Raw genomic sequence first — 27149 nt, 5'->3', positions numbered from 1 at the left:
CTTTTCAAAATGGCAGTTCTTTAAATACTTGGAGACTGCATTGATGCTACCCCTTTACCTTCTCTCTTCTTAACATCCCAGGACCATTGTATGTCGTAATATCTAGTCTTTTGAGCATCTTGTTTGCCTTTCTTTAGACTCATCTGTCTAACCTCCCCAGATCCCCATCTTTTCCATTTCCTTCCTTAAAAATAGCCCACAACTAACTTCAGTATTGTAGATTTGGTCTCTAAGGTTGAGTACAGCAAGGCTGTCATATACAGATCTTTTCCCACTGCCATGCCAAGTGCTGACTTAAATTGAATTTGTAGTCCACTTAAACCTCCTGATATTTTTCACATGATCCATTGTCTAGAGCTAGGCTGTCCTCATCATTCTATACTTGTTCAATAGATTATTCTGAATCCAGCTATAAGATGTTTATATTAACCCTTACTAAATTTCATTATGGAATCAGTCACTCTATCCCTCTGTTCTTTGAAGATCTCTTTGGACCCTGATTCTTGTCTAGGATGTCAGCTGTTTCACCCAGTTTGTGTCATTTACAATTTGGTAAGGAGGCTGCTATATGCTGCATTATCCAACTCATGGTTAAAAACCTTGAACAACTAATGGCCAAGGACATTCCACTGCAACTCTCCACTAGTGATACCTCCTTTCATGTTTACATCATTCCATAATGACAATCATAATAACTGATATACCTTTTTAAAATTTTTGAACCCTTTTGCATAAAATTATCTCATTTGAGTCTTGCAACAACCTTGTTGTGAAAGTGCAGTCATCCAGCTAGATCTGAAGCCACCTAATTGTATTGTCATCTAATCTTTGTTTTACCTTGGGTTAGAGATGTTATATAAAGTAAATTCTGAGAATCAGGTAACACATAAACGGCCACTTGTTTTGTGAATATGGTTCTAAGAGAAATTCTTGGTTTTATGATTTGGATTCAGTACAGTATTTATATTTTGTGGTTGATTTCTAAGTTATAGATAGATGTGAGTTAAATTATTAATGTTATCAATTTTAAGTGAATTTCCCAGTCAACCACAATTATTCACTTAAACACTAAAATTGTCTGTGGTATGAGGACATAGGACAAAGAAACAAGAATGGTGAGAGCTTTCTTCCCACTGTGCACAATTTTATGTACTGATTTAAGGGCCTTTCTGCCTCTACATCCAATAATCCTCAGATCAATTCAGTTACGTCTTTTAAAAAGTAGAGCCCTTTACCAGAAATTGATTAAGCTAGTAAAGTAAGCCAAGCCATCTTATTTCCAACCTACTTACTTGCAGGTAAAAAAATGGGTAACTTTAGAAGTCCATGACAAAATATCATTTTAAAAATAACATTCTATTAGAAATCAAACTATCTCTAACATTTGGGTTCTCTACATTTAATTATATGCTCTATTTTATTCTCATATTCTTTTGTGTCTGCTTGTTGTTCCTCTGGATAAACTAGGTTAACACTTAACCCTAATCTGTTCTCAAAACTCACAAAGACTTTATTCTTCTTGTCCAGCACTGGAGTCCCTCCCTTCTTCCTTCCCTCCTCTCCTGCCCCTCAGGTTCAGCACTCCCCTTCAGGCTCCCACCCCCAAACAAAAACAAAAACTTTTTAAAAAACCCTCCAAGTGAAAGCAGATACCACCACCTGATTTGAGGCTTGGTTGGAGACCTCCAGTGCCAAGAGAGGAGACCTTTGCCCTGCTCTGACCATGAGTGTGAGAGGGATAATAATATATTATGAGGCTAGAAAGATAAGATAGGGCCAAGTTGTGAAGTACTGTACAAGCCAAACAAAAAAAATTTATATTTTATTCTATAGGTTATAAGGAGCCACAAGAATTTCTTGAGTAGAGAGGTGGTGTGCCTAGAGGTGCACTTAAGGAAAATTACTTTGCCAGCCATGTGGAGGAGAATTTAGAACAGACATGGACTTGAAGCAGGGAGGCCATCACAGTAGGTGAAGAGGCCCTGAACTAAACTATCATCTGAGATGGATCAGATGGAAGAGATATTTGTGGGGAGGTAGAGACAGCCAGATCAGACAATGGATTGAATATAAAATTCAGAGGGATAGTGAATGGTTTAGGATAATGCTGAGGTTATGAACCCAGGAGACTGGAAGAATAGTGGTACATTTGATCAAAATAAAGAAGTTTGGAAGAGGGATGGATTTAGGAATAAAAATAATGAGTTCTCCTCTGGACATGTTGAATTTGAGATATTTTTGTGATGTTCAATTTGAAACGTCCAATAGGAAATTGATGGTGCAAGACTGCTTATTAGAGAAGATACTAGGCCTGCCTATAAAAATCTATGGGTCATCTGTATGGAGATGATAATTAAACCCTGTGGAGCTGATGAGGTCACAGAGAGTAAAAGAGAAAAGAAAGGGACCAAGACTTGTAGAACACCCACTTTTGGGCAAGGGCATGACATAGGTAGTGGTCCAACAGCCAGACTGAAGACTAATCAGACATAGGAAGAGAACCAGGTGAGAGTAGTTTCACAGAAACCCAGAATCAAGAGAGTGTCCAAAAGGAAAGGTAAGTAGTTACCAGTGTCAAATGAAGCACGGAGGCTAAGAAAAATGGCAGGTAACTGAAAAAAGGCCATCAGATTTGGCAATTAAGGGATCATTGGTAATTTTGGAAGGAATGGTTTGAGTGAGGAGGTCTGAAGCCAGACTACAAAAGTGTAATGAAAGGAAATGGAAGAAAGGTGTGTGTGGACAGCTTTTTCTAGGGGTTTAGCTGAGAAAAGGACAAGAGTTAGGAGGAAAACTTGAAAAGAGATGAAGATTCCTTAAAGTTGAGAGGGGGAGATACTTGGACATATTTGAAGGAAGTGGGGAAGGAACTGGAATAGAGAGAGAGACTGAAGATCACAGAAGGGGTGAGATGATCAAGGGGGCAGGAAAAGACTGGAAGGAATAGAAGGATTCTCAAGGGCACATGTCCAAGTTGGCCTTAGTAATAAGGAAGACTACTTCTTTGTCAAAGATTGGTGGAAAGCAAACTAAGAGATGATGAAGAGAAACAGAAAATAAAGAACTCACATTGAATATGACCTCAATTTTATCAGAAAGTAAGAATAGAAATCTTCAGCTGAGAAGGTGGGAGTATGGGGAAGTTTGGGATGCTTGATGACAGAAGAGGAATAGCTTTGGTGGGAAATGAGATGGGGAATCAGGAAGGCATAAAAGTTTTGTTTTGCTACAATGAAGGCCCAGTTGAAGTGTGATAACATGTATTTGTAGTCTGTCAAATCAGTACAATTGTGTTACTTCCTCTGGTGCCATTCAGCAGCACAAGACTGATCCAGGACTGTCTTTTGTCAAGGGTTGATTGTCAATTAAACAATATGGTGAGTTGAGAGTAAACAGTGTGGAGTTGAATTGGCTAATTATCAGGTCAAGACTAGAGAGAGGGAAGTGAAGCTGAGGTAATGGCCTGGAAATGTACCAACGATTGGAAGGGTCATGAAGAGGGAGAAATAGAGGTATAGAGAGAGTGATGGATATGTGGAACGATAGGAGATTATAGTAAGGTTTTGATCAACAGAAGTGGAACACTTTAATGGTGAGGTTCAGTTATGACCTTCTTTGTGTGCGTCTGAGAATTAAGGAGTAGATCATGAGATTTAAAGAGAGAGATTTGAGGATCTCAGAAGGTAGGTTGTTCAAGGGAATATTAGCATGGAAATGGAAATCCCCTAGTATAAGAGGAAGGTTTGGAGAGCAGACAGTGAGCAAGTTACTGAACTCCTTGCAAAAGAAAGGATAATGATTTGTAGACAACTGTCACCGTGAATTGTATTGTGTAGGAAATTAGGATAGTAATATTCACGGGAGAAATTACTGGGTAACGGTTACAGAGGCTGTGGAGAGCAATTCCAGCTCCTCCTGTAGGACCAGAGAGCATCAGGAGTTGTGAGTGAAGATAGAACCAGTGCTGGAAAGAATGGCTAACCACACAGGGACATTTTCAGGAGCCAGATGTCTGTGAGAGTAAGTAGACAGAAAGAATGGGAGAGAAGAAGGTCTACAATGAAAGAAGTTTGTTTACTCTAGAACTAAAATGCCACAGGGCTCAATGGGAGGAATGAGGCCAGATATAGGGGGAATGAAGATGAGAGAGGGAAATAGACTTGCCTCTTGATAGATCTCACCTGAACACCCACCTGGGTTTTCATATTCCTTCCAGCTTTACTCAAACTTTGCTGCCTGCACACCCCAGGATTGGCAGAAAGGAGTCCTCTTTTCACTCCATTCAGGGTTCCTAGATTTAGTTCCCCTATTAGATTCATCATTCCTCTTGCTGAAGCATCTCTCTAGTTTCAGTAAGCATTCAAAGTTCAGAAAACATTTTTTCAAGTTCAGAGCCCAGGGTACATTTAGATTTTCCATCTTGAACCTGATTATTTTATACCTGTTTCATTGATGTTTTTCTTTATTTAGAGTAACTGGTGATAGAACACTTCATATTGCATTGGGGTTGGAAATTAGAAGGAAAGCTTTACCTTTTTTTTTTTTTATTAAAATGGGGAAAAAATTAACTTTTGTCCTTTTTCTGTGTACCAACAAATGTGTGTCTATCTTTCCTTTTTTATTGCAGTACCTGTTTGAGAATGGGAGAATAGATAACATTTTTACTGAACCATATTCCAGATTTATGATTGAACTTACAAAACTTTTGAAAATATGGGAACCTACAATACTTCCTAATGGTAGGACAATGATGGGTTGAGGGTTTTTTGTTTTTTTATGTGTATTCTTACATTTATAAAAATTTTTGGTTCTCTGAGCCTTCTCCCAGTCATGTCACAATGACACTCGTATTCTTGCCGTAAGTGTCACCACTCTGTGTCCAAATGTTATATTATTTAAAATATTCTCTCTACAGCTAGAGTCCTTTGGAGAAAAGAAAGACTATGAATTGATTGGTCTTTGGAAATCGCATGCATCTTATTCAAGAAAAATCATATATTTCTTCTACCTTATTACCAAATAGAAAAAATATATAGTTTTCAGTCAGGCAGAATTCAGCAAGAATTTGAGATGTGTGACATGTTTCCTTTTGTAAAACCTCATACTTAAAGAAATTTCTCATGCTTCTAAAACCCTTAAAGCCAAGCACCTTTAAAAGCTCTTAAGAAAACCATGCAATAACAATTACCTTAATGATATATCAGGGAATGTTGTAGTAGTTCCCCATCTTCCCTTGCACTCCATGTTTATTTGAATATAGAAGAAGAAAATACATATGGATGCCCCCTCCCCAGGGTTTGGTTGCCACTGAATTGAGATCTTTTTAGCTTTTTATTTTGCATGTCATGGATGAGTCAATGCTGTTTCTGTCTCTTTTCTCCATACCCTTCTTCAGGGTACATGTTCTCTCGGATTGAAGAAGAGCATTTATGGGAGTGCAAACAGCTGGGTGCTTACTCACCAATAGTTCTCTTGAATACGCTTCTTTTCTTCAATACCAAATATTTTCAACTAAAGAATGTCTCAGAGCACCTGAAGCTTTCCTTTGCCCATGTGATGAGGCGGACCAGGACTTTGAAATCTAATGCCAAGATAACATATTTGAAAGTTTTCCCTCCTTTTCAGAAGCAGGAGGTAGAATCAGGTGCGTGGTGCTATTTTTGAATATCTTTATAAAGCATATGTATGTATATTTATAGTGTTCAGATAGATCACTTAACTATTATCTGGGCAGGCTGGTGGCCTGAAAGTTTTGGACATAGAAAATAGCTGCTTTATTTTTAACATCGAAATAACTCCCTGTAGTTTCATTGTTAACCAAGACTATTTGTTAACATCTATTTACCATAGTCAGTCTGAAGTTTTTCAGCATGAATGTTCAGTCTGCTTTTGAGGCTTATAGTCTGATGCAGCATTCTCACATCACCTTGTGGGCATCAAATACAACTCTGTGCTTTTACATTTATTATCTGATTTGATCATCACAGCCACCCTGTGAGTGAGATAACACAAGGACAGTATTTTTACCATTTTACAGATAAGGAAATTAAGGCTTAAGTGATGTGTCCAAAGTCGTAAGTGGTAGAGCTTTTTAACTTCCAAGCCTCTGGTACACTTTCCACTATTTCATTTGTCTTTAAGTTAGTATTATTCAATAGCTTTAGAGTTAGAGAGGACTTCTCTTTTTTTTTTTATCAAGGTGTCTGATGCAAACATTCCTTTTGTCCAGCCAACTGGTAGAGGTCATTGCTGAGTGCTGAGTTTAGCACCATACTAGTCAGGGTTTAGCATATGTCAAAGATGAAAAATCCTAGTAGCTTATTCTTTTTTCCCCTTATAGTTTGAAATTATCATGTAATTATTTTTTAAAGCAGTACTTAATATCTTTAAAATTTTATTGAGATGTCTTTTTTTTAACATCACTTTCATTTCCAAATATATTCCTCCTACTGCATTACCCTGGGAGCCATCCCATTAACAGAAAAATTAAGAGAAGATTGGTGTATGGGGGCCAGGGGTGTGTGTGGAGGGTGGCACAGTTCAGCAGAACTATCCAACAGTTCAACAAACACATCAACTGTCTTGGACAGCATAGATGGTATTTCATCCCTCTAATCCCTCACCTCTACACAGAAGGACGGATGATACATTTTGTCTACTCGTTCCCTTAAATCAAAGTGGTTTATTATAATTACAGAGTTTTGAAGTTTGTTGGGCTTTTTTACATTGTTGTAGTTATTATGTGTATTATTTCCTGGTTCTGTTTAGTTCAATTTACATCAATGTATATAAATCTCATACATTCCAAATTCTTTATATTCATCATAATGTCTTATAGCTCTCAACAACAAGCAAAAAGTGGTTCATTGGGGTAGAAATTTTGGGAACCTTGGTAAATGGTGACCACTGCCATTTTTTAAAGTTTGTAATACAGAAGTGAAGAAAAGGGACATTGGCCATCATCTAACACACCCTCTAGTTTTTAGGAGACATGTATAGAGTCCAGAAAAAGGATTGATAGGTTCTCTGGCTTAACATTCTATAGGAGATTCTATCTATCAAGACTGAAATTCTATAAACATAAAGACAGGTAATTCCAGTGGGAAGAAAAAGGAGCTGTCTGAAGAGACCATGGTGGATGCACAGGGATGTAATATACATAAGCTAAAAGCAAAGAAGAGTACAAACTAGAGATAGGTGAATCAGGGACTAGTTCAAAGGTTGGAACCAAAGAATACTCATGGATAATCATGTGACATCTTAGGAAGAAGAGTCTAATAGAGTGCTTTAGGGATCTGTACTTAGCCCTGTATTCCTTAACTTTATTATCAGTTACTTGGATGAAGACATAATTATAATACATCACTGGGAGGAAACGCAAAAATGGAAAGGTTAGCCAACATATTGAGCAACAGAATCAGATCTAGAAACATCTTGACATGCTAGAATATGGGGCCTAATAAGATGGAATACAATAGGGATAAATCAACTTCACGAGTACAAGACAGGCAGCCATGGCTAAACAGCATTACTTCTGATGGAGAACTGGAGATTGTATTGTGTTACAAATTGAACATGTCAACACTATGATATGGTGGTCGAAAATTAATGTCATCTTAGGCTGCACGAAAAGGGGCATGGCATTTAGGACTGATGAGATTATGATTACATTCTACTGTAGTCACTCAGCACCTCAAATATTATGTTCAGGTCTGAATGCCTCATTTTTGGAAAGACCATAGTACATCCAAAAGAGGCAGCCAAGAGAGTGAAGGAACTTCGGAAGTTTTGCTTGGGAGAAAAGCCACTTAGAATTTCTTCACTTGTCTTAATGATGATGGATAAATTAGCAAGAGGTACCACTGTTTTGGATCTCATTGCCAATATTGCAGAACTGGGTGCTGGAGGAGAAATGATGAGAAATTTGGGGGAAGGTGACTATTCCATCTTTGAATTTGATAGAGAAGGAGAAGAAAACCTAGAATGGCCTGATGTGCAGCCTAGATTTTGAAAGAGGAGGATTCAAAGGACCAGTAGAAAGGAGATGAAGAAGCCTGTGATTTAGAATGCTATAGGAGAAATCTGCCTAGGAGGGGTGGAAACCTCTGAAGACACACAGAGTTAAAATTCTAGGGACACTGCCAGGCTGGAGAGCATCATGGTGGAGGCAGCCAGCCAGATGAAAGGCCTTGAATTTCTGGGGGAGGAGGGGAGTTGGGAGGTTTTTGCTGTCTTGAAGTACGTATAAGATTGTTATGTGGAAGAGGGATTGTTCTGCTTAGGCCAAGAGGGCAGAACTAGGACCAATGGATGAAAATTTCAAAGCAACAAATTTAGGCTCTTTTGGAGAAAATCTTTGTAACCATTAGAGTAAAATTGAGGGTGGACAGTGGGTTTCCCATTCCTAAGAGATTCTTAAAAGGAAAATCTGCCTGACTACTTTTTGGATATATTATAGAAGGGATTCTGGTTTAAATGTTAGAGTAGATGGCCTCTGAGGGTCCTTCCATCTAATGGATTCTATGATTATGATATTTATAGAATTCTTCTTATATTTTACACAGTCAACAATTACATTTATTCTCTGGTTGATAAAAATAGATTTTCCTCTCTTAACTTCCACTGGCTTCTTTGTGATAACCTTGGACCTCTGTAGAATGTTTTAACTGAAAAATGATTTGTCCATTATATGTGAGGTAACTTTCACCTGGCACTTCCATTCAGTACTAATTCTACTCTAGGAGGAAAAAAGTTTGAACAAATAACCTGTTGTATATAATGACCCATTGTATGCCAACAGGAATGCTTGGAGGCAGAAGGCTAGTTACTTTCTTGGTTTGCATACTGCAGCAGGAGAGCAGCTGATCTTGGAATCTGTTTGGCTTGAGCTCACATCTGTTTTCTGTTGCTGTGAATGCCAGGAACCTAGTTATACCCAGGGAGGGGTTTTTTTTTTCTGATGTGAATGTCAGGTTCTCCAGGAATAAACTACTTCCAACCATCTTGTTCTTCTTTCGTAAGAAATGCTCATTGGCAGGTAGAATTTCTAATTTTGCAGTTAAATCCAGCAAGTATCTTTGATGCTTAAAGTGAAGACATTTCTTTATTCCCCTAACAATCTACCCTCACCCCCACTATTTCTAGATAAACTGTCTGTAGGAAAGAGAAAACGTAATGAAGATGAAGAGATTTCAGCTGCTGTGGAAATGGTTGAAAATGCAGACAACCCACTAAGATGCCCAGTCCGTCTTTATGAATTCTACCTGTCAAAGTGGTAAGTAGTATGTGGATCCCTAGTGCGCATAGTAGATCATAATGATTCTGGATTTCAGCACATTGGAACCCAGAGTTGTAGCACAGGCCTGTGACAGGCAGAGATAGACTGTTACAGAATAAAATCAGTTCGGTAGGTCAGATTGCTCAGTTTTTATTGGCCTTCTGGTTGTTTGGGAGACAAACCATCTCAGTGGCTCTTAGCACTAGTCAAAAAGGGAAGGAAGCATTACATACAAAGACCAGGATGTCTGAGGGTCAGGATTCCTGAGTATAGAAACTAGAACATCTTACAACTTTCAAGGCATGGAGATCTAGAAACAGGAACAAGTACACATTCTCAGTAGATGCACAGTGCTGATGGTAGGTAATTTCTAATGTGGAATCACTTATGTCACTTATACTAAGTCTGGTTCTGTAACATCTGGTTATCAATATTATCTTTCCCTTCATTCTTAGTTCTCCTTAAACCATTAAATAAAAAGAGATCCCCACCACTACCACCACCTCTCAGTTTTTCTTAAAACCTCATTGCAAAGAAGCCTAGCCAGGCAGAGTGACTTTCTGATAGCATCTAAACCTTTGTTTTAATGCAGCTTTTTCATAGAAGCTATTTTTCTTTACTAAATGACTGCCGTCCATAAATAATGGTTATTATACCTAGTGTTGAGAAAACCCCTGGCTTCTGAGCAATGGCAAGTAATTGGTTAATGAAAGAAAGTAGAGAAGATATTTTATTCTGCAAAATATTTAAGGAGGCTAGATCTGCCTTTAAGAATTTTGAGATTTGTCCTCCTCTTACAGAAGTGGACATTATAGATTTGGTATTGTTAAGCAAGCACCCTTTTTAAGTGAAATGGTAGGACATGGTAGTATTGCTCTCAAGGTTTATCTCAGTGTCATAGGCAGTAGAATCTATCTTTTAGATAGATTTAGATAGACGGTCTTTACCCCGTCTCTTCAGTGATTAATCCCATATGTAATTATGCAGAGATACAGTATTCCCGAGGTTACAGCAATCAAGAAAAGTACATAGTGGTTTACCAACTAACACATTTGGGAAAACTATAGCTACTACATATCTCTATGTACATACTATAGCTTACAAAATAGAAGTTTCCAGGGATAGAATATAAGACATCTACTGTTTTTAAGTGTCCTCTTTCAGGTCTTAGGCCCGCAAAATTTCACACTCTAGCTAATCAATAATTCTGAGAGTTGTAAGTCATGAGAGCATTGAGTACACTGAGTTACTTTTCCCCAGAAAAGATTTAGCTAAAAGTTATTAATAATATTGGCCCATCGCTCAGGTAATGGTGGTAATGTTCTCCCCTGACTTAAATTTTCTTTTCTTTCCATGGATAGTTCTGAAAGTGTGAAGCAGAGAAGTGATGTATTTTATCTTCAGCCTGAACGCTCCTGTGTACCCAATAGCCCCATGTGGTATTCCACATTCCCAATAGACCCTGGGACCTTGGACACCATGTTAACACGCATTCTCATGGTGAGGGAAGTACATGAAGAACTTGCCAAAGTCAAATCTGAAGACTCTGATGTTGAATTATCAGATTAAAACTGAAGTGGGATTTTATTTTCATACACATTTGTAAGCACCAAACTGTGAATGCGTCCAGCCTTCAGAAAACGGTGTGTATCAGATAAGCTGAGTCCTCTTGACTTGGTTATAAAATAAAGGAAAAAAGGCATCTTGTGAACCACAGTGGATGTACAAACTGGAATCGAAGGAAGTGGATACGCTGAAAGAGGCGACATCCTTTGGCATTGAGAGAGTTCTTAAACAACTGAAGAATGAACTAACCTTCTGAGTGGTGCATTATCTTATTTTGTTTGGGAATAACAAATTGTGAGATATTTTTAAGGAAAACTGTTGTATAAAACTCTACCATAGTGAACATATACCTTAGAGAGGTGTAGGTCACATTACTGTGACTTTGGAGTGAAACTTTGGCTGCTGTTGACTACTATAGGGCAAACCCTGCATTAGTCAGGGAAGAAACCCATAGAAATTTCATGAGAGATACTAAATGAAGTATGTGGGGCCCAGATTCAAGGACCTTAAATAAACACCTAGCTTCTTTTATTTCCAAGGAGTAGAGAATAAAGGTGGTCTTATTTTTGTTTGCCATGATCATTTAAGTTGGTGAAAGTTGACAGCTTTCAGTGCTTCTGCCATGGTCCCTCATGTGAGCAGGAAACACCTTCACCGCTATTGTCCTAACAGTGTCCCACTTTATTTCCCAAATTTGTCACAGCTCTGGTATGAGCTGTAGCTGAGGTGTAAGGGAACTCTGGTTGTAGACAGTGGGAATCTGTGGAGCACATGTTAAAACCCCAAGGGTCTTGGAATGTTTAGAAAAATCCACTAAATACCCTCCTGAGGGTTCTGCTGCCCTTTATAATCTGATACCACTATCTCCTAAGTACTGTGGTACACAGAAAATAGGGGTCCCCCCATTTCGTTTTTTTTTTTTTTCAGATGGCAGCTTCTCTTTCTGCTTCTTAACCTTCCCAATTCCCGGTTCTTTCTTTTGGCTTGTCTTCTGTGCCAGGTTCCAGAGGCCCTTGTCATCTCAAAACAAATGGTCCCTTTCTCTCCTTTTGGCAAACCCATGTGTGATTAAATAAAGACACAGTATTACTCGGGCTATAAGAACCAAGGTAGAAAAATACCTAGTATGTTTCCAACTAAAGCATTTAGAAGAACTTGTAGCTACTATATTCCTAAAAGTGAGACTTTCTAGGGTAAAAAACATTCTGTTCTAGGTGTCCACATCCAGGTCCTAGCCCAGCAATGTTTGAATAATCTTAGGATTGTAAGTCATGGGAGCATTGGGTATGTGGATTTCTCTCTCTTAGAAAAGATTTAGCTGAAGGTTGTTATGAGGGCCACTCGCCTTCTTTAAGGTTGAATTGGACCCTATGATGGAAATGTCAGAGCCTCTCAGAAGTTTTAACAGCCTTGAAAAAAATTTTCAAGGTTTCCCCTTTTAGAAAAGTGGGAGGGGGTGGGCAGGACCCGAAGGTCCGTGCTTTTTTTTTGTTTGTTTTTTTAAGAACAGTAACTAAAGGTCATTTAACTACAATAAAAATCAGAAAGTAGCCTTTTGACATTGTGTACTTAGTCGTTTTGTCCCTCTTGCCTGTAACAGATTTCACGGATGTATTTTTAATACCAAGAACTGTGTGAAAGAAGTAAATCTGCCCCGATTCTGTATGATCACATCCATCTGTGTTTGTCATTTCTGACTATAAAACTTGCCTATTTCAAGTCCTTGTTTGAAGTGGAGGGATAAAAATCTGGCTATCAGGTATTACCTAATAAAGCATCCAAATCTTTCCTGGCATCATGGTCCCCATGCTAAGAACATGACAGTGTGTGGCAACACTGAGATACTTCCCCTTCTACCTGTAGTGGTGTAAGAAATACACATAGTGAATGTAGTGGATGAATTGTTATAAAGTAACCGGAAACAAACAGAATCTATATCTTTTAACTTGAGAACTACCATTACCCAGATAATGTATGATTGATTGTATGAGAGCCCAGGATTTCAGGTGCATGTAAGTCTGCAAAGTGGCCGAGAACCCTAATCTAATGCCTAGAGAAAATATTGCTGAATTAATTCTTGATCATTACTCATAAGTGTAGCCATTAACATTTGTGTGTCTAGTTGTTTGGGTTTTTGTTTTTATTTTATTAAAATTATGTGAAATGGGCTTTTTTTCCCTCCAGGGAGAAAAACAAGAGAAACACCCTAGTCATTCTTTTAAAAAGCAAAACAAATTAACTTCTGGGTTTTCCCTTGACAAAAGCCACAGAAATATTCCCCTAGAATAAAATAGTATATTTGTATATGATGGGTGAGTTATTCTTTTTTTCCGTCTTGGAAAAACTTTGGCTTTTTTCCCCTTAGGTCCTGTTGGTATGTCTCAGCATATTTTAAAATTACAGGGAAAAAACTCAGCCTGATTTACTTGCTTCCAGAAAAATTATTTTTATTCAGTCAGGTAAGCATCCATTATCTCATTGAAAAGTCTTTTAACTATTTTTCCCACCAGCAGTTTTAGTGGCGAGAAGGCTAACCTCAAAGTCAGAAATATCTCAGTTCTAGACCTTTTGATCATGAACAAGACCCTTTACTATTTAGCGTCTCAGGCAGTTCGAGAGAAGAATTGTGAATCTGTGTTAGAGAAGGATATTTTCATAGCAAGAGTGCTGTCAACCCGTAAAATCACCGGTCTGGATTTTAAATTGTGTGAGTTACAGATTCCAAACCTGCTTGGAGTTCAGCATGAAAACTTCCTGAAGGCAAGAGTGTAGACAACATTAGGTGATTGTGACTTCTGTTGGAAGATCAACTGGCATTTTCCTGACGTGCTGGCAGTCTTCATAGTCTGGGTGCAACTCTAGTTCATAAATAATTTATTTACCCTTAATAGATTTTCCGTCATATATTTTCAGAAAAGTTTAAAGCAGAATTATTTTTGTTAAGTAAATTATGCTTTACTTGACTTGTCATTACAAATTCAGAGATAAGCCCATGGCAGGAAAATAGTAACACAATGGACTTTACCGAAAACTTGAAGTGGAAATTTAAGATGTGGTCAGTCGTGTTACACATAGCTGCGCTTGCTGGGATTCGCATTCTCTGCCTGGCATTACCAGGTCACCATTTTTTAAAATGATTCTCTAGAAATCCCCCTTTAGGTGTCTGTTCAACCCATCCCTTTGACTCTCTTTTCTTCTGTAACATGATGTACATCAGAAGTGTCAAACTCACAGGCCACATCCGATCCACCACCCTCCCGAGTATGGCCCAAACCAAACTAAAATAGTTCCTGCCTAATTTTAATGTGTTGATATGTTAATAAAAAGATATAGAAACAGGTGGTTTTCTAAGTCAGCATATGGCTGCACAGATCCTTAGGTCTGATTTAGTGACCACCCATTACAGTTTGACACCACTGATGTACATTATGTCATAGAAATCAATTCATTGTTTCAGTTTCTATCAAATATTAGCTTCCTACTTTAAAAGTTCTACTGGCTTGTGGTATCAAATATTTAAAATGAGTTACCCGTATGCAGGACTACAATAAATTACAAGTTAGCAAATAATGTATCAGCATGGATTACAGCAAGGTGGCATAGTAAAAAGAGCACTAGATTTGGAGTCGGGACCTGAGTTTGAATCTTGATTCTTGATAACTGTGACCCTGAGCAAGTGCTCACTTACCCTGACTTAGCTTCAATTTCCTCAACTATAAAATAAGGATTGTTGTAAAGAAAGCTTCTGGTGCTCTATAACAAACCCTTCAACCCAGTTCAGAAGAACAAAAATGTGTATTTGTTCATTTTAACTAGCAACTTCAGGAAAAGCCATTGTGAAAATTGATTCAACTATCTGTAGTACCACGTTCTGTGATTTGGCTGATGACTGTTAGGTGCAAAAAGCCAGTGACCTGTAGGACCCACCCCTGTGGCCAAACCAAGCCAACGAATCTAGAACCCCACAGCTCTTGAAGTGGTCAGATTCTGAATAAATGTTAGATATTTATGAATGTATTTGTAAAATTGATGACTTAGGGAATAGTTTTACTACTGCCTTAAAAAACAAAGATGACCTTATAATAATGCAACCTGTATGCCACAAAAAAATGCATGCCTTTCACTTCTTGCCACTCCTCCTTTCCCAACCACCAAAAAATAATGACGATGATGATAATTATGGATCGAGAAATGACCCCCTATCAGGTGGTGGAGAAGTGGACATCAATAAAATATAAATGGATGGTCCAAAATACCTTAAATTTCAGAAAGGCAGCATGGTGTAGTGGAAAGAATACTACACTGTAGAAAACAATTGTGAGATTTTGTCAGTCATAGAAGTAGATGCTGTACACTGTTACATCAGCCTGGAAGAAAGAACCACAGTGATCCTTAGGCTGCTGCTGGAAATAGGCTGTCAAGATCATTATCATGGAGGTGGGTAGCCCAGCTCAGAAGCTTGAATTAAGAGGATAAGTACCCCAAACTGAAAGAACCGACACATTTCTTAATGGGTAGAGCTCTGGGGTCATTGGCCAAGTTGGCAAACCAAACAGAGTTTGGTGAACCAAAGAGAGTAGACATTGAATCAAGACAAGGAAGGACTTCACTTGGTTGTCCTTGAACCTCGGAGGCAGATATCAGCCTCGTTTTGGGGTGAAAATTGGGGAGACTAGGAATAAAAAAGTGTCCATAAGGGTTTTACCATCTAGAGGGGGGGTCTTCAAGATTGAAAGGAAGAGATGGTGGCATTCCTAGGAATGACATAGATATTTGTGCAAAGGTAATTGAGTAATGTGAGACTATACCTGCTATTTATTCTAGCTGTATATGTGAATCTCAAAATTGGCTCACATGCTCAAGATCCGTGGTGTTCTTGAACTGAATTACATTGCCCAGGGCAGGCAAGGGAATGCACTAAAGAAAGAAGAGAGTGGGTTAGACTGACCCGTGGGCACAGTCTGTGGTAAATATTTTCATGCCTTTGGTCTGCCTGACTCGAGGCAAAAAAGAAAAGGAACCAAGAAAAGTGGCAATAAAACTTCTCTCCCTCCTTCACCCCTTTGATTCAGCAGGCATCTTCTGTAACCCAGTTACTGAGAAGAAAATGTTGCTGACTACGTTGGGTTGGCATGGCTTATTGCCTTTAAACATCCATGTCTACCTTGCCCATTTGTTATTTGGTTTTTTGTTCTTGGGGGTCAGGGGTTTCTACAGGGTACACGTAATGAAGAATGATAGTTCCCCCAAAGCTCTTTATAATCCACTTTAGGAAACTCCAGACCTAGTATCCAGAGCTGAAGAAACGTGTCCCACAGGAGTCAGATCTCTTCAAAGCAAATGTGCTGTAAGTAAGAGAAGACAGTTGTATGACACTATTTGGTGAATTCATTGCTCAGACACATTGCCATGTATCTGAAGATACATATGTACTGGAAGCTTTTCCCTGAAGCTCAGATAAAGTCACCTAGAAATTTGAAAAACCACATATCAGCTCTCCTGATGGACAACTAAGCCTACTAGGAGGTAGTACATAAAGGCCTTGAATGATGCACATTTTCTTAAGGATTAATCCCACATCCCTGGAATGTTTGGGCCCTTCTGCCCCATCTCTTCGCTTTTTTGATTCCCTGTGAGACTCAGCTCAAATCCCACTCTTCTTGATGCCCTAGATACTAATGCCTTCCTTTCCCAAATTACTGCCCACCTACTCTATATAGCTTGCTTGTACCTAGTTACTTGCATGTTGTGTCTCCCCTTCCTCCATCAGGAGTGTGGGAACTCTTTGCCTCTCTTTGTATCCCTAGCAGTTAGCACAGCAAAAAACACTAAACAAATGTTTGTTGACTGACTTCTACCCATGGTACTGGTCAATTAGTAAGCATTTATTAAATGCCTACTGTCCTATTTGACCTTATAGCTCAGGTTAAGGCAAACATCTGGGCTGAGAATTTCTAGAAAATTAGTACTCGGGAAAGGATACAATCACAAGTTTTACTGTTATGTGAGCAAATAGGCAAGAAGCATATACATATGTACCATATGGCAGATGTTTGTCCCCACATGTGAGAAACCCCAGCTGGAGGGTGAGGAAGACGTTGGAGAGGGAATGCCCTTAAAGTTGGGATACATGTGACAAGATTATATACCCTAAAAAATGGGCTTGGTTGAGAACAGCTAATTGGTGCCAGATATAGGAAAGGGCATTTCCTATTCAGACCCAAGTGTGGTGGAAAAGTTCTTGGGAGTCCATTATCAATACCAGGCTTACAAAGCTTAGGGGGAGTATCTCATGACCACAAACTGGTGGAGGGGTCTAACATTAAGGCAGCAGAAGAATGACTGGGTCCCAGCAGCAATAGTTTGTCCCATCAAAAAGTTCAAGTCTTCTCTAACAAAGTTAGCAGTGGAAAAGTACAGCTGTGTTTTGCTTCTGTGGGCATTGGGACCACTTAGCCTAAGTGAGTTCTATCATTATAATACGATACCTAACATTATAAAGTTTGTACTTATCACACTTACTATGCCAGGCACTGTGCTAAGGCCCTCCAGGAGCTCATGATCTAATGAAAGAGACAACATGCAAATAGCTATGTAAAAAGCTGTATGTGGGATTGATAAGAGGTAATCAACAGAAGGAAGGTGCCTAAATTAAGGGGGATTAGGAAAAGCTTCTTGTGGGAGGTGAGATTTTAGCTGGGACATAAAGGAAGCCAGGAAGGAGAGAATTCCAGGCATGGGGGATAGGTAGCCATTGAAAATGCCCAGAGCCAAGAGATGGCATATCTTGTTTGAGGAACAGCAAGGAATCCAATATGGACTGAAGTACCTGATGAAGTGTAAGGTCTAAGAAGAGAGTAGGTGGGGTTTAGGTTATGAAGGGCTTTGAATAGCAGACAGGATTTTATATTTGATCTTGGAGGTGTTAAGGAGATTGTGGGAATGACAGCTGGATTTGTGCTTTTGGAAAACCACTTTGGCAGCTGAATGAAGGACAGACTGGAATGGGGAGAGAATTGTGGCAGGCAGATGAACTAGCAGGCTTATGGGATCACATAACAATAAAACTTGTGATTGTTATCATTTCCTGACTACTAAATTTCTAAAAATCCTTAGCCCAGATATTTGCTTTAACCTGAGCCATAAAGCCAAATAAAGCAGTAGGCATTTGAAAACCTGCCAGTTTGTGGCTTATGGGGTAAGGAGATGAGAGTCTGCATGGGAGCTGGAGATGGGAGAGATAAAGGGGAGTGAGAGTGGGGAGTGAAGGATGACAAGGTTGAGAGCCTAGAAACTGGAAAGATAGTAGTGCCCTCGAAAGAAATAGAGAAATTTGGAAGAGAGAAGGGTTTGGGGATGGAGGAAGTTTAAGATGTCTAATAGGCAATTGGAGAATGGAGACTGGAGTTCAGCAAAAAAGGTGAGTGACTACACAAGTAGGTTTGGGAATCATCAACGTAGAGAGATGATTGCATTCACGGCAAGAAAAGAGGGCCAGGACAGAGCCCTGTGGGACACCCAAAGTCAGCAGACATCACTGCAGGAAGATCCAGAAAAGAAGACTGAGGAGTGGTCTAATTGGTAGAAGAACCAGGAGAGAGCAGAGTCCTGAAAACTTAGAGGAAAAAAGGAGTATTTCAAGGAGCACAGAATGGTTGATAGTATCAAAGGCTGCAGAGAAGTCAAGAAGGAGGAGGATTAAGAAAAAGTCATTGTATTTGGCAATTAAGAGGTCATTGGTAACTCTGAAGAGTATGGTTGAATGATGAGGTCAGAAGCCAGAATATAGAAAATTAAGAGAGTGAGAAGGAAATGGAGGCATCTATTATAGATGACCTCAAAGTTAGCCACAAAAAAAACAGGGAAAAGATGGGATGGTAGCAGAGATCAAATGAGAGTTTTTTGAGGATGGGGGAGATAAAGACATGTTAATTTTGTTATTCAGTCATTTTTCAGTCATGTCCAATTCTTCATGACCCCATTTGGAGTTTTCTTGCCAAAGACACTGGTGTAGTTTACCGTTTCCTTCTCCAGCTCATTTAACAGATGAGGAAACTGAGGCAAACAGGGATGCGTGACTTGCCCAGGGTCACACAGCCAGCACTCAGGAAGATGAATCCCTGACTCCAGACCCAGCACTCTATCCATTGCACCACCTAGCATGTTTGTAGGCAGTAGGAAAGAAGCCAAGTAGATGAGAGATTGAAGATAAATGAGAGTGTGGGAATGAGGAAGGGAACCATCAACTGCTGGAGGAGATGGGATTGAATGTGGTCACTTGTGCATGGAGAGAGTTTAGCCTTGGTAAGAAGGGTCACCTCTTCATTTGAGATGGGTAAAGGAGAGAGAATGGCAGAAGTCATGTGAATGAAATGAGGCAGAAGGAAAAGAGAGAGCTCATGGCAAAAGAGCTCACATTTTTCAGTAAAATATGAGGCAAGGCTCTCACCTGAGAGAGTGAGGGAAGGGGGAGCCATGAGAGGTGTGAGGAAGGGTGAAAAGGTTTGGAAAAGTTTGGTGAGTGGAATAATAAATCCATTCAGGAGGTATGAAAGGATTACCTTGCCACAATGAGGGCCCAGTTAAGATTATGTGATGTAAAGACTTTCTCTAGCTTTGTTCAGAAGCACATACAGAGGAGCAAAATGGGATGGGAATGATCCAAAGCAACAAGAAACTTAAGACAGTGTCAAGTTGAACTAGTTTACCAGGGGTCAGGATGAAGAAGTGGGGGGTGAATATATGTATATAGCCAGTGCAGGGCTAATGGTCCAGGAGAGAAGTGAGAGGATTATTGGAGGTCATGATATGAAGAAAGAACAGGGTTTAGAGTAGCATGTGGAGGAAGAGATGTAATGACAATAGATTAGGATAAAATGTTTCAGAGTTCATGTAGAACTCCTGTACATGATGGCAACATCAAGGCTATGTCTGTCTCTGTGTAACTGTAGTGGGGTGGAAAAACAGGTCATAAGAAATACATAAATTGAAGCTCTTTGAAGTTCGGACATTTGCCAAAGGATGTTGAAACCCCCCCCATTATGATGGCAAGAGTTGGGGTAGAAAGATAGTAAGCCAGTTACTGAACTCATGGAGGAAGGAAGGAGAGTAACCCTGGGAAGCTGTAGACAGCAGCTACCAGGATTTTGATTGGGTGGAAGGTATGGGTTGTATGGACTCCAAAGGCGGAGAGCTTATTGAGGGATAGTGTGCAAGGGGAGGAATCCGAAAAAGGCAGTGGGGAGCAATTAATATTCCAAATTACCCACCTTGACTACTGAGTCAGGGGTCACAAGTGAAAATGCAACCAGTGCTGAAAACATGCTGCATCATGCAAAGAGCCAGGTCTCAATTCAGAAGACAGGGCGAGAAAGAATAAAGTTGAAAGAAGAAAGCTAATTTGTTACCTACAGAGCAAACATTCTAAAGAACGTAGTCGGAAGGTTGGGTGACTTTAGACTGGCAGTTGGTGGGGTTGGGGGTGGAGTTTAAGGGAGATGTGATGAGGGAGTGGTTGGTGAAGGGTAGAGAAAAGGCAATGGGAGTCCAGAATCGATGGGGTGGAAGTTTGTTAATCATCGAGAATGAGTTCAGGTGGGTTATCACTGTCTGTAGGGTTTCTACCTCAAGTGAACTTAGGTGGAATTTCTCATGGGTCAGACAAGCTGTATGTGTCTGGAAAGAGGGTGATGGAGAGTTTGGGGAAAGAGTATGGAAGGTTGCCCAAGTGGATGCAAGTCCTGTGGAACTATAGGTGGTTAGGGTGCCTGGAGGCCATCCTTATTGACCATTTGTGGTCCTGTGGTATCTGTCCTGTAAGCCAAACTGGCAGTCTATCATCCATCACCTTCGCTCTGTGTCCCACCAAGAAACCTCTCCTTCTGTAATCAAACATGTTAGTTAGTACATGCCCCTGTCCCGAACTGAACAGCTCTGTGTTTTGTCTCAGGTTCTAACATGGTGAATCAAGAGCTCATTGCAGGCATCCCTGTGGAGCAGAGCATTTCTCTAGTTTCCTCCTTCATGGGGTCCCTTCCAACTCTAGATGATGATCCTGTGTTCCCAGGAGGTTTTGTTTTCTCTCTTGTGGATATGCTGAAGATTGCCAGTGCCTGTCTGATCAAAGCACTGTACTTCAGATGGACTCTGGCCAGGGCAGAAACTAAGAAGACTGCCATCTCCCTTGATCTAGAAGAAGTTTTATGTTGGTGCAGCCTGAGGGCTCATAAGCTTTTCTGGACACAGTGTCTGAGCTCTGCAGTATACCAGCACATTGTTAGCTATTGTCTAGATGTAGTTCTCCCATGCTGTATTTTGTACTTTTTTAAAAAAAAAAAAGTAAGTACAAGACTTTATGTGTATTCCTGTTAAATTTCATCTTGCTAGGTTTGGCCTCAGTGGAGCAAAATCCACACATACCCCTATCCCCAGTAACGCTGCTGGGACCATAGTCTACCAGGCCTACCACCCCTTTCCCCAAATCAGAGCCTTGAGACACCAACACCTGACCCAGAACTGAGTCTAAACTCTGTCTGAGCTCTTATATTCAGTGTGTGCCTTATCCTAAAACATTTGGAAATTGACCTATAGAGCTGGCCTTGTGTCTTGAGTTCAGTCTGGCCACTGGGGACCTGATGTCTACCAACCGAGGTGTTCGGATCATCTAACTTCCCAAGGCCCAAACCTCAATTACTTGGCTTTGGATCAGTCAATAAGCATTTAAGTGTCTGCTGTATACCAGCCAATGTAGTAGGTTCTAGGGCTATAGACATAAAAGGTGAAACAGTTCCCACCCTCAGGGGACTTCTATACAGTTGCATATTTGCACAAGTAAATACAGACTGTATAAAAAATAAATACAGAGATACTGTGATGGGACGAGAGGCAGAAATCAGTAACAACTGGAGGAGTCAAGAAAAGCCTTTGGAAGGAGGTTATTCTTGAGCTGACTTTTGAAGAGTGCTGAAACTCCAAAAAAGGGAGATGAAGGCAAAGATTGTGGCCATGGGAGACATCCTGAAAGAGATAGGTGGGGACCTGCTAGGAGTCCAGTTTGACTGGACAGGGAGCTTGAGTGGGGAATAATGTGCAATAAGCTCAGAAATTGGTTACAGCCGATTCAGGAAGGCCTTTAAAAGTTGAGTGTTCACATTCTATTTTTAGAGGCAGTAAGTAGTAGCTGCTGAAGCTTCCTGAGCAGGGTCGTAACATGATCGATCTTTAGAAATATTAATTTGGCAGCTACATGGAGGGTGCCCTTGAGGAAGAGAGAGACTGGAAGCCGGTAGAGCAATTAAGAGCCTATTGCAATAGTCCAGGAAAGAAGGGATAAGGACCTGAACTGGGGTCATGGTGGTGTAAGAGGAGAGGAGTGTGAGTGTAAGAGAAGACGCAGAGGCAAAAATCTATGAGACATGGTGACTGATTTGGTATTGGAGTTGTGAGATATTGAAAAGTCAAGGATGACTCCTAGACTGCAAAGTTGGGTGACTGGGCATGGTGTCTTCCTTCAGAGATTACTTTTCAGATCTCTTACACACACACACACACACACACACGTATGTATGTATGTATGAACATATATATATATATGTATAGCCTGCTCCTCCACATGTCAACTCTCCCTAGAGTCTTTGTCCCTCTTCAGGGACCTCTCCTAGAAGAGAATCTATAACAGTGTTGAGTTTTCTCTTGAATCTGGAAGCCAGAAGACCCAAGATTTCTTTTGTCCCTAGCTCCAGCCAGTTTTGCCCCTGACACAGAGGTGAAGAAGTTAGTCATCGGTCACCACCAATAAGGAGAGTCTTATGCAAGTGAGATGTGTAAGTCTTTTTTTCTCTTTTTTTTCTATTTTATTTATTTTCAGTTTTCAACATTCATTTCCATAAGTTTTAAATTTTCTCCCCTTCTCTCCCCAAGACGGCATGCAATCCAATATGTACTCTACACGTACATTGCTATTAAACACTTTCACATTAGTCACGTTGCATAGAAGAATTATAACAAATGGGAGAAACCATGAGAAAGAAAACAAAACAAAAGAGAAAGGAGTCTGCTTCACTCTGCATTCTGACTCCGTAGTTCTTTCTCTGGGTGTGAATGGCATTTTCCATCATGAGTCCTTTGGAAAAGGTTTAGGTCCTTGAATTGCTGAGAAGGGCTAAGTCTATCAAAATCCATCTGTAGCTGTTACTGTGTACAATGTCTTCCTGGTTCTGCACACTGCAATCAGCATCAGTTCATGTAAGTCCAGGTTTTCCCGAAGTCTGCCTGCTCATTAGCTTATAGCACAATAGTATTCCATTACATTCATATACCACAACTTGTTACTTGTTCAGCCATTCCCCAATTGATGGGCATCCCCTCGATTTCCAGTTCTTGGCCACCACACAAAGAGCCGCTATAAATATTTTTGTACATGGCGGTCCTTTTCCCATTGGTATGATCTCTTTGGGATACAGCCCTAGAAGTGGTATTGCTGGGTCAAAGGGTATGCACAGCTTTTAGGCCTTTGGGCATAGTTCCAAAGCCAGGAGTTTTACACACACACACACACACACACACACACACACACACACACACAATGTCAGCAGATTGTTTATTTACCCTGCAAGACCTTAGACACTCAAAACACAAGGAATAGAGCTACCAACGAAAAAAACCAAGTAATTAAATAAATTGCCCCCATCTCTAGAGACTTTTAAAGGAGGAGGGGGGAATAGAAAGAAACACCTACAGACTTAAATAATGACAAAAACAAAATAAATGTACAAGAGGAAAGTAGAATTTAAATAGAAGTGATAAACATCATGGACTAAACTCCACAGTCTGTCCATCCCCATCCATTCCCCATCACCCCCATCCTATCCCAGGTGAATCAGTGTTTTTAATTAAACTCATCTGCAGAATGGGAGGACTGTACATAAAGAAGGAGATGGAACATAGAATAGAGTGGCTTCCCTCTATCGATTATTTTCCATTTGTCCTTTATGTAGCTTGTTTGTACATGGATGTTTTCCTGTTTTCTCCCCCATTGGATTATGAGGGCCTTAAGAGCAGGGACTATCTTTTGCCTTTATTTGTATACCTAGTTCTTTGCACAGTGCCTGGAACATTTTGTTGTTCAGTCGTTCCAGCTGTATCAGTGTATCCTATTTGGGATTTTCTCAGCAAAGGTGCAGGAGTAGTTTGCCATTTCCTTCTCTAGCTCATTTTATATATGAGGAAACTGAGGCAAACAGGGTGAAGTGACTTACCCAGGATCACATTACTAGTAAGTGTCTGAGACCAGATTTGAGCTCATAAAGATGAGTCTTCCTGACTCCGCTCCAGCACTCTATCCACCGTGCCACCTAGCTGCCCTAAGTACCTGGCGCATAGTAGGCATCTAACAAATGTGTATTGACTAAGAGTGAGGCACAACAGAAAAGGGGGGGGAAGGGATAAGATATACAAAACTATAATGTGGAAATTGTTGAGAAGAGAGAATTCAAATGGATACCTTAGAAACTTTTATTTCAAGAGAAACAGAGACTGAAAAAGGAATAAAAAAGCGTAAGAACTCTGAATCAAAAAAAAAATAAGTTTAGAATAGACAGAAAGGGAAGAGAATTAACAAAGAACCTGATTTAAAGAAATCCTTTTTTAAATACCTATTTTTATAACCCTTTAAGGTTTGCAAAGCACTTTACAAACACTATTTGGTCCTCTCAACACCCCTGGGATATAGGTTTATTATCTCCACTGTGCAGATGAGGAAACTGAGGCAGACAGGAGTTAAGTGACTAACCGAGAGTCACACTGCTAAGGAAATGTCTGAGGCTAGATTTGAACTTGGAGAGATGAGTCTTCCTGATTCCAGAGGCAGGGTTCTATCTACTGCACCATTTAGCCACCTCCGACTAACATGAATGTGTAGTGGGCCCAGTTAGTGCCATGACATCTCTGGTCAACATTCAACACCACAAGAATAAGAATAGAAAAAACAGACAGTGACAGTGACCTACCTTGAGGTCCGGCCAGGTGTTGACAGTGGAAGGAGGCATCAGCAAGGGAATCGAGGTTGGTGGTTGAACAAGGACAGCTTTGTTCTAGTCCTTCGGTTCTGTGTATGCTTTTGCTATTTTTAGATGTGTTTCTCCTAAGCAACATTCCCCTCAATGGCTCTTCCCAATTTTCTCTTCTCTTCTGTCTCCTCAAGGCTCTTCCATCAGCTCCAAACTCCTTATCCCAGCAGATGATCTCACCTTCTAGTTTACTGAGGAAATCAAGGCCATCTCTCACAAGCTCCCTTGGGTCCCTAACTCTGCACATCAAAAGCCCTCTACTTTGGGGCATCACTAGCCCTCATTTCCTTTAGTCCAATCTCTGAGGAAGTGGTGGTCCTGCTTGCCAGCTCCCCTTCCTCAACTTGTGCTCACTTACATCTTTAATTTCTCCCAGTCAGCGGGCTCATTACCCAAATTCCTGTGAACTGCTGTTTTTTACCCCATTCTTCAAAAATTCTTCACTTGTGTAACAGGCCAGGCTGGTAGCTCGGGTTTGAAATTTCAATGGAATGAGGCACTTGCAATTTGTTCAACAATTAGCAATTGTTTATTTAGCAATTAGGGGTTTATTTAGTTATAACATGGAGAGGATCCTCAGTGAGGATACAGCAGTTAGCTTGTATAAATATGGTTCCTATCATTGCCTTAGAGAAATGCTTCTGACCAGCAGAGCAAGATGTAGTGATTCACTCAGCTGTGGGATATTTCCATTGGTATGTGGATCCCTAGTAAGTGAAATGGTCCTTCACCCAGCACAATATAGTCAAATTGGAAACAGACCCACTTTCTACTCTTCCAAAAGTCTGATTGATTACGGAGCATATGTGGAGTGCTGACATGCCCCCAAACTAACTGTAAATGTCAGGAGGCATCAGCAAGATTTCTCCACTGGTCTTAAGCCCAGATCCTCTTAGGTAGGGGTCCTTTGGGCTACTGGAGGAAACAGAAAGTTTGGGCTAGGATTAGAGGCCTCAGCCTCTGATGGAATCACAACCTGTTTGTGAAGGGCACTAACAACTGAGGGATGTGAGGACGCATGATTTTGAATGGGCCATTTTAAAATTTTCACAAAACAAGCTTTCTCTGTTCTACCCATCTTGTGAGAGGGGCCATTTTACATCATCCAACTCGTACCAGGTAACTGGATAAAAAGTGATTGTGTGACCTGGTATCCACAGTTCAGTAGCAAGTAGATTCCAGTAACAGGCAAGTACCTGCTCTTCTTTTATAATTATTATTTATTTACTTATATATACAAGTACTTATCTATCCCACACATTGCCTCTCCTCACCCACCCACCCCTGCCCAAATTAAGTAATTTTCAAAAAGAAAATATAACAAATATGTATATTCCATCAAAACAAATTCTCACGATCATATCAAAAATATATGTCTCCTGCATTTTAAGTCCATCACCTGTCTATTAGGAGATAGATGGCATATTTTATCTTCAGCACCCTGCATCATTGATTGGTCATAAAAGATCATGGCATTGATCAGAGTTCTAAATACTTCCAAAGGTGTTTTTCTCTATAATGTTACCACTGTATAAATTATTCCTCTATTTCATTTTGCATCAGTTTATAGGAGTCTTCCTAGATTACTCTGAATCCGTCTGTTTCATCATTTCTTATGGCACAAACAATATTTCCATATTCCAGTATATATCATCATTTGTTGAACAATTCTTCAATAATTGGCAACTCCCTTAGTTTCCAATTTGAGGCTACTATGAAAAATGTTGCTACAAATATTTTCATATGTATAGATCCTTTCCCCTCATCTTTGGGGTATAAGCCTAGTAATAGTATTTCTATTGTATTTAGATACATATAATATTAGATACATAGTAGTAGATATATAGTATTTTCTCATTGAGATACAGACCTAGTAGTAGTATATCTAAGTCATAAGGTATACAGTTTAGTAGTTTTTTTGGGCATAGTTCCAACTTAGAATAGCTGGACCAATTCACAACTGTGCCAAGAGTACGATAGTAGCTCTTCCAACACTGGTCATTTGCTGCTTTTTTGTCATCAAAATCTGTTGGATGTGAGGTAGAAGCAACTACTTTTCAAATTAGTATAGTCGAGTCAACAAGCATTTATGTCTACTGTATGTTTACTGTTTTAAGTACAGGGGATACAAAACAAAAACAAAAAACCTGAAGTAAAATAGTGCCTGCTCTCAAGAAGCTCATAGGCTAATGAAGGAAGCAACATGCAAATAACTATTTACAAATAAGATACAAATAAGA

The 27149-nt window shown here is 39.9% G+C and overlaps 1 protein-coding gene across 4 annotated transcripts in view; it reads left to right on the top strand.

The window, feature by feature from the left end:
• ZMYM4 (zinc finger MYM-type containing 4) overlaps window positions 1-13152 on the top strand; it is a 128675-nt gene extending 115523 nt beyond the window's left edge. For all 4 annotated transcript variants that reach the window (XM_036743300.1, XM_036743301.1, XM_036743299.1 and 1 more), the window contains 4 exons: window positions 4628-4739; window positions 5396-5644; window positions 9145-9274; window positions 10639-13152. In XM_036743300.1, coding sequence (XP_036599195.1) covers window positions 4628-4739; window positions 5396-5644; window positions 9145-9274; window positions 10639-10846 — 699 coding nt within the window. In that variant the 3' untranslated portion in view covers window positions 10847-13152. The remainder of the gene's footprint in view (window positions 1-4627; window positions 4740-5395; window positions 5645-9144; window positions 9275-10638) is intronic.
• The last annotated feature ends 13997 nt before the right edge of the window (window positions 13153-27149 follow it).

The sequence above is a fragment of the Trichosurus vulpecula genome, chromosome 2, assembly GCF_011100635.1.
Source record: "Trichosurus vulpecula isolate mTriVul1 chromosome 2, mTriVul1.pri, whole genome shotgun sequence".
NCBI lineage: Eukaryota > Metazoa > Chordata > Mammalia > Diprotodontia > Phalangeridae > Trichosurus > Trichosurus vulpecula.
The sequence above is the reverse complement of the archived record's forward strand: the minus strand, read 5'-3'. Positions and strand labels throughout refer to the sequence as shown.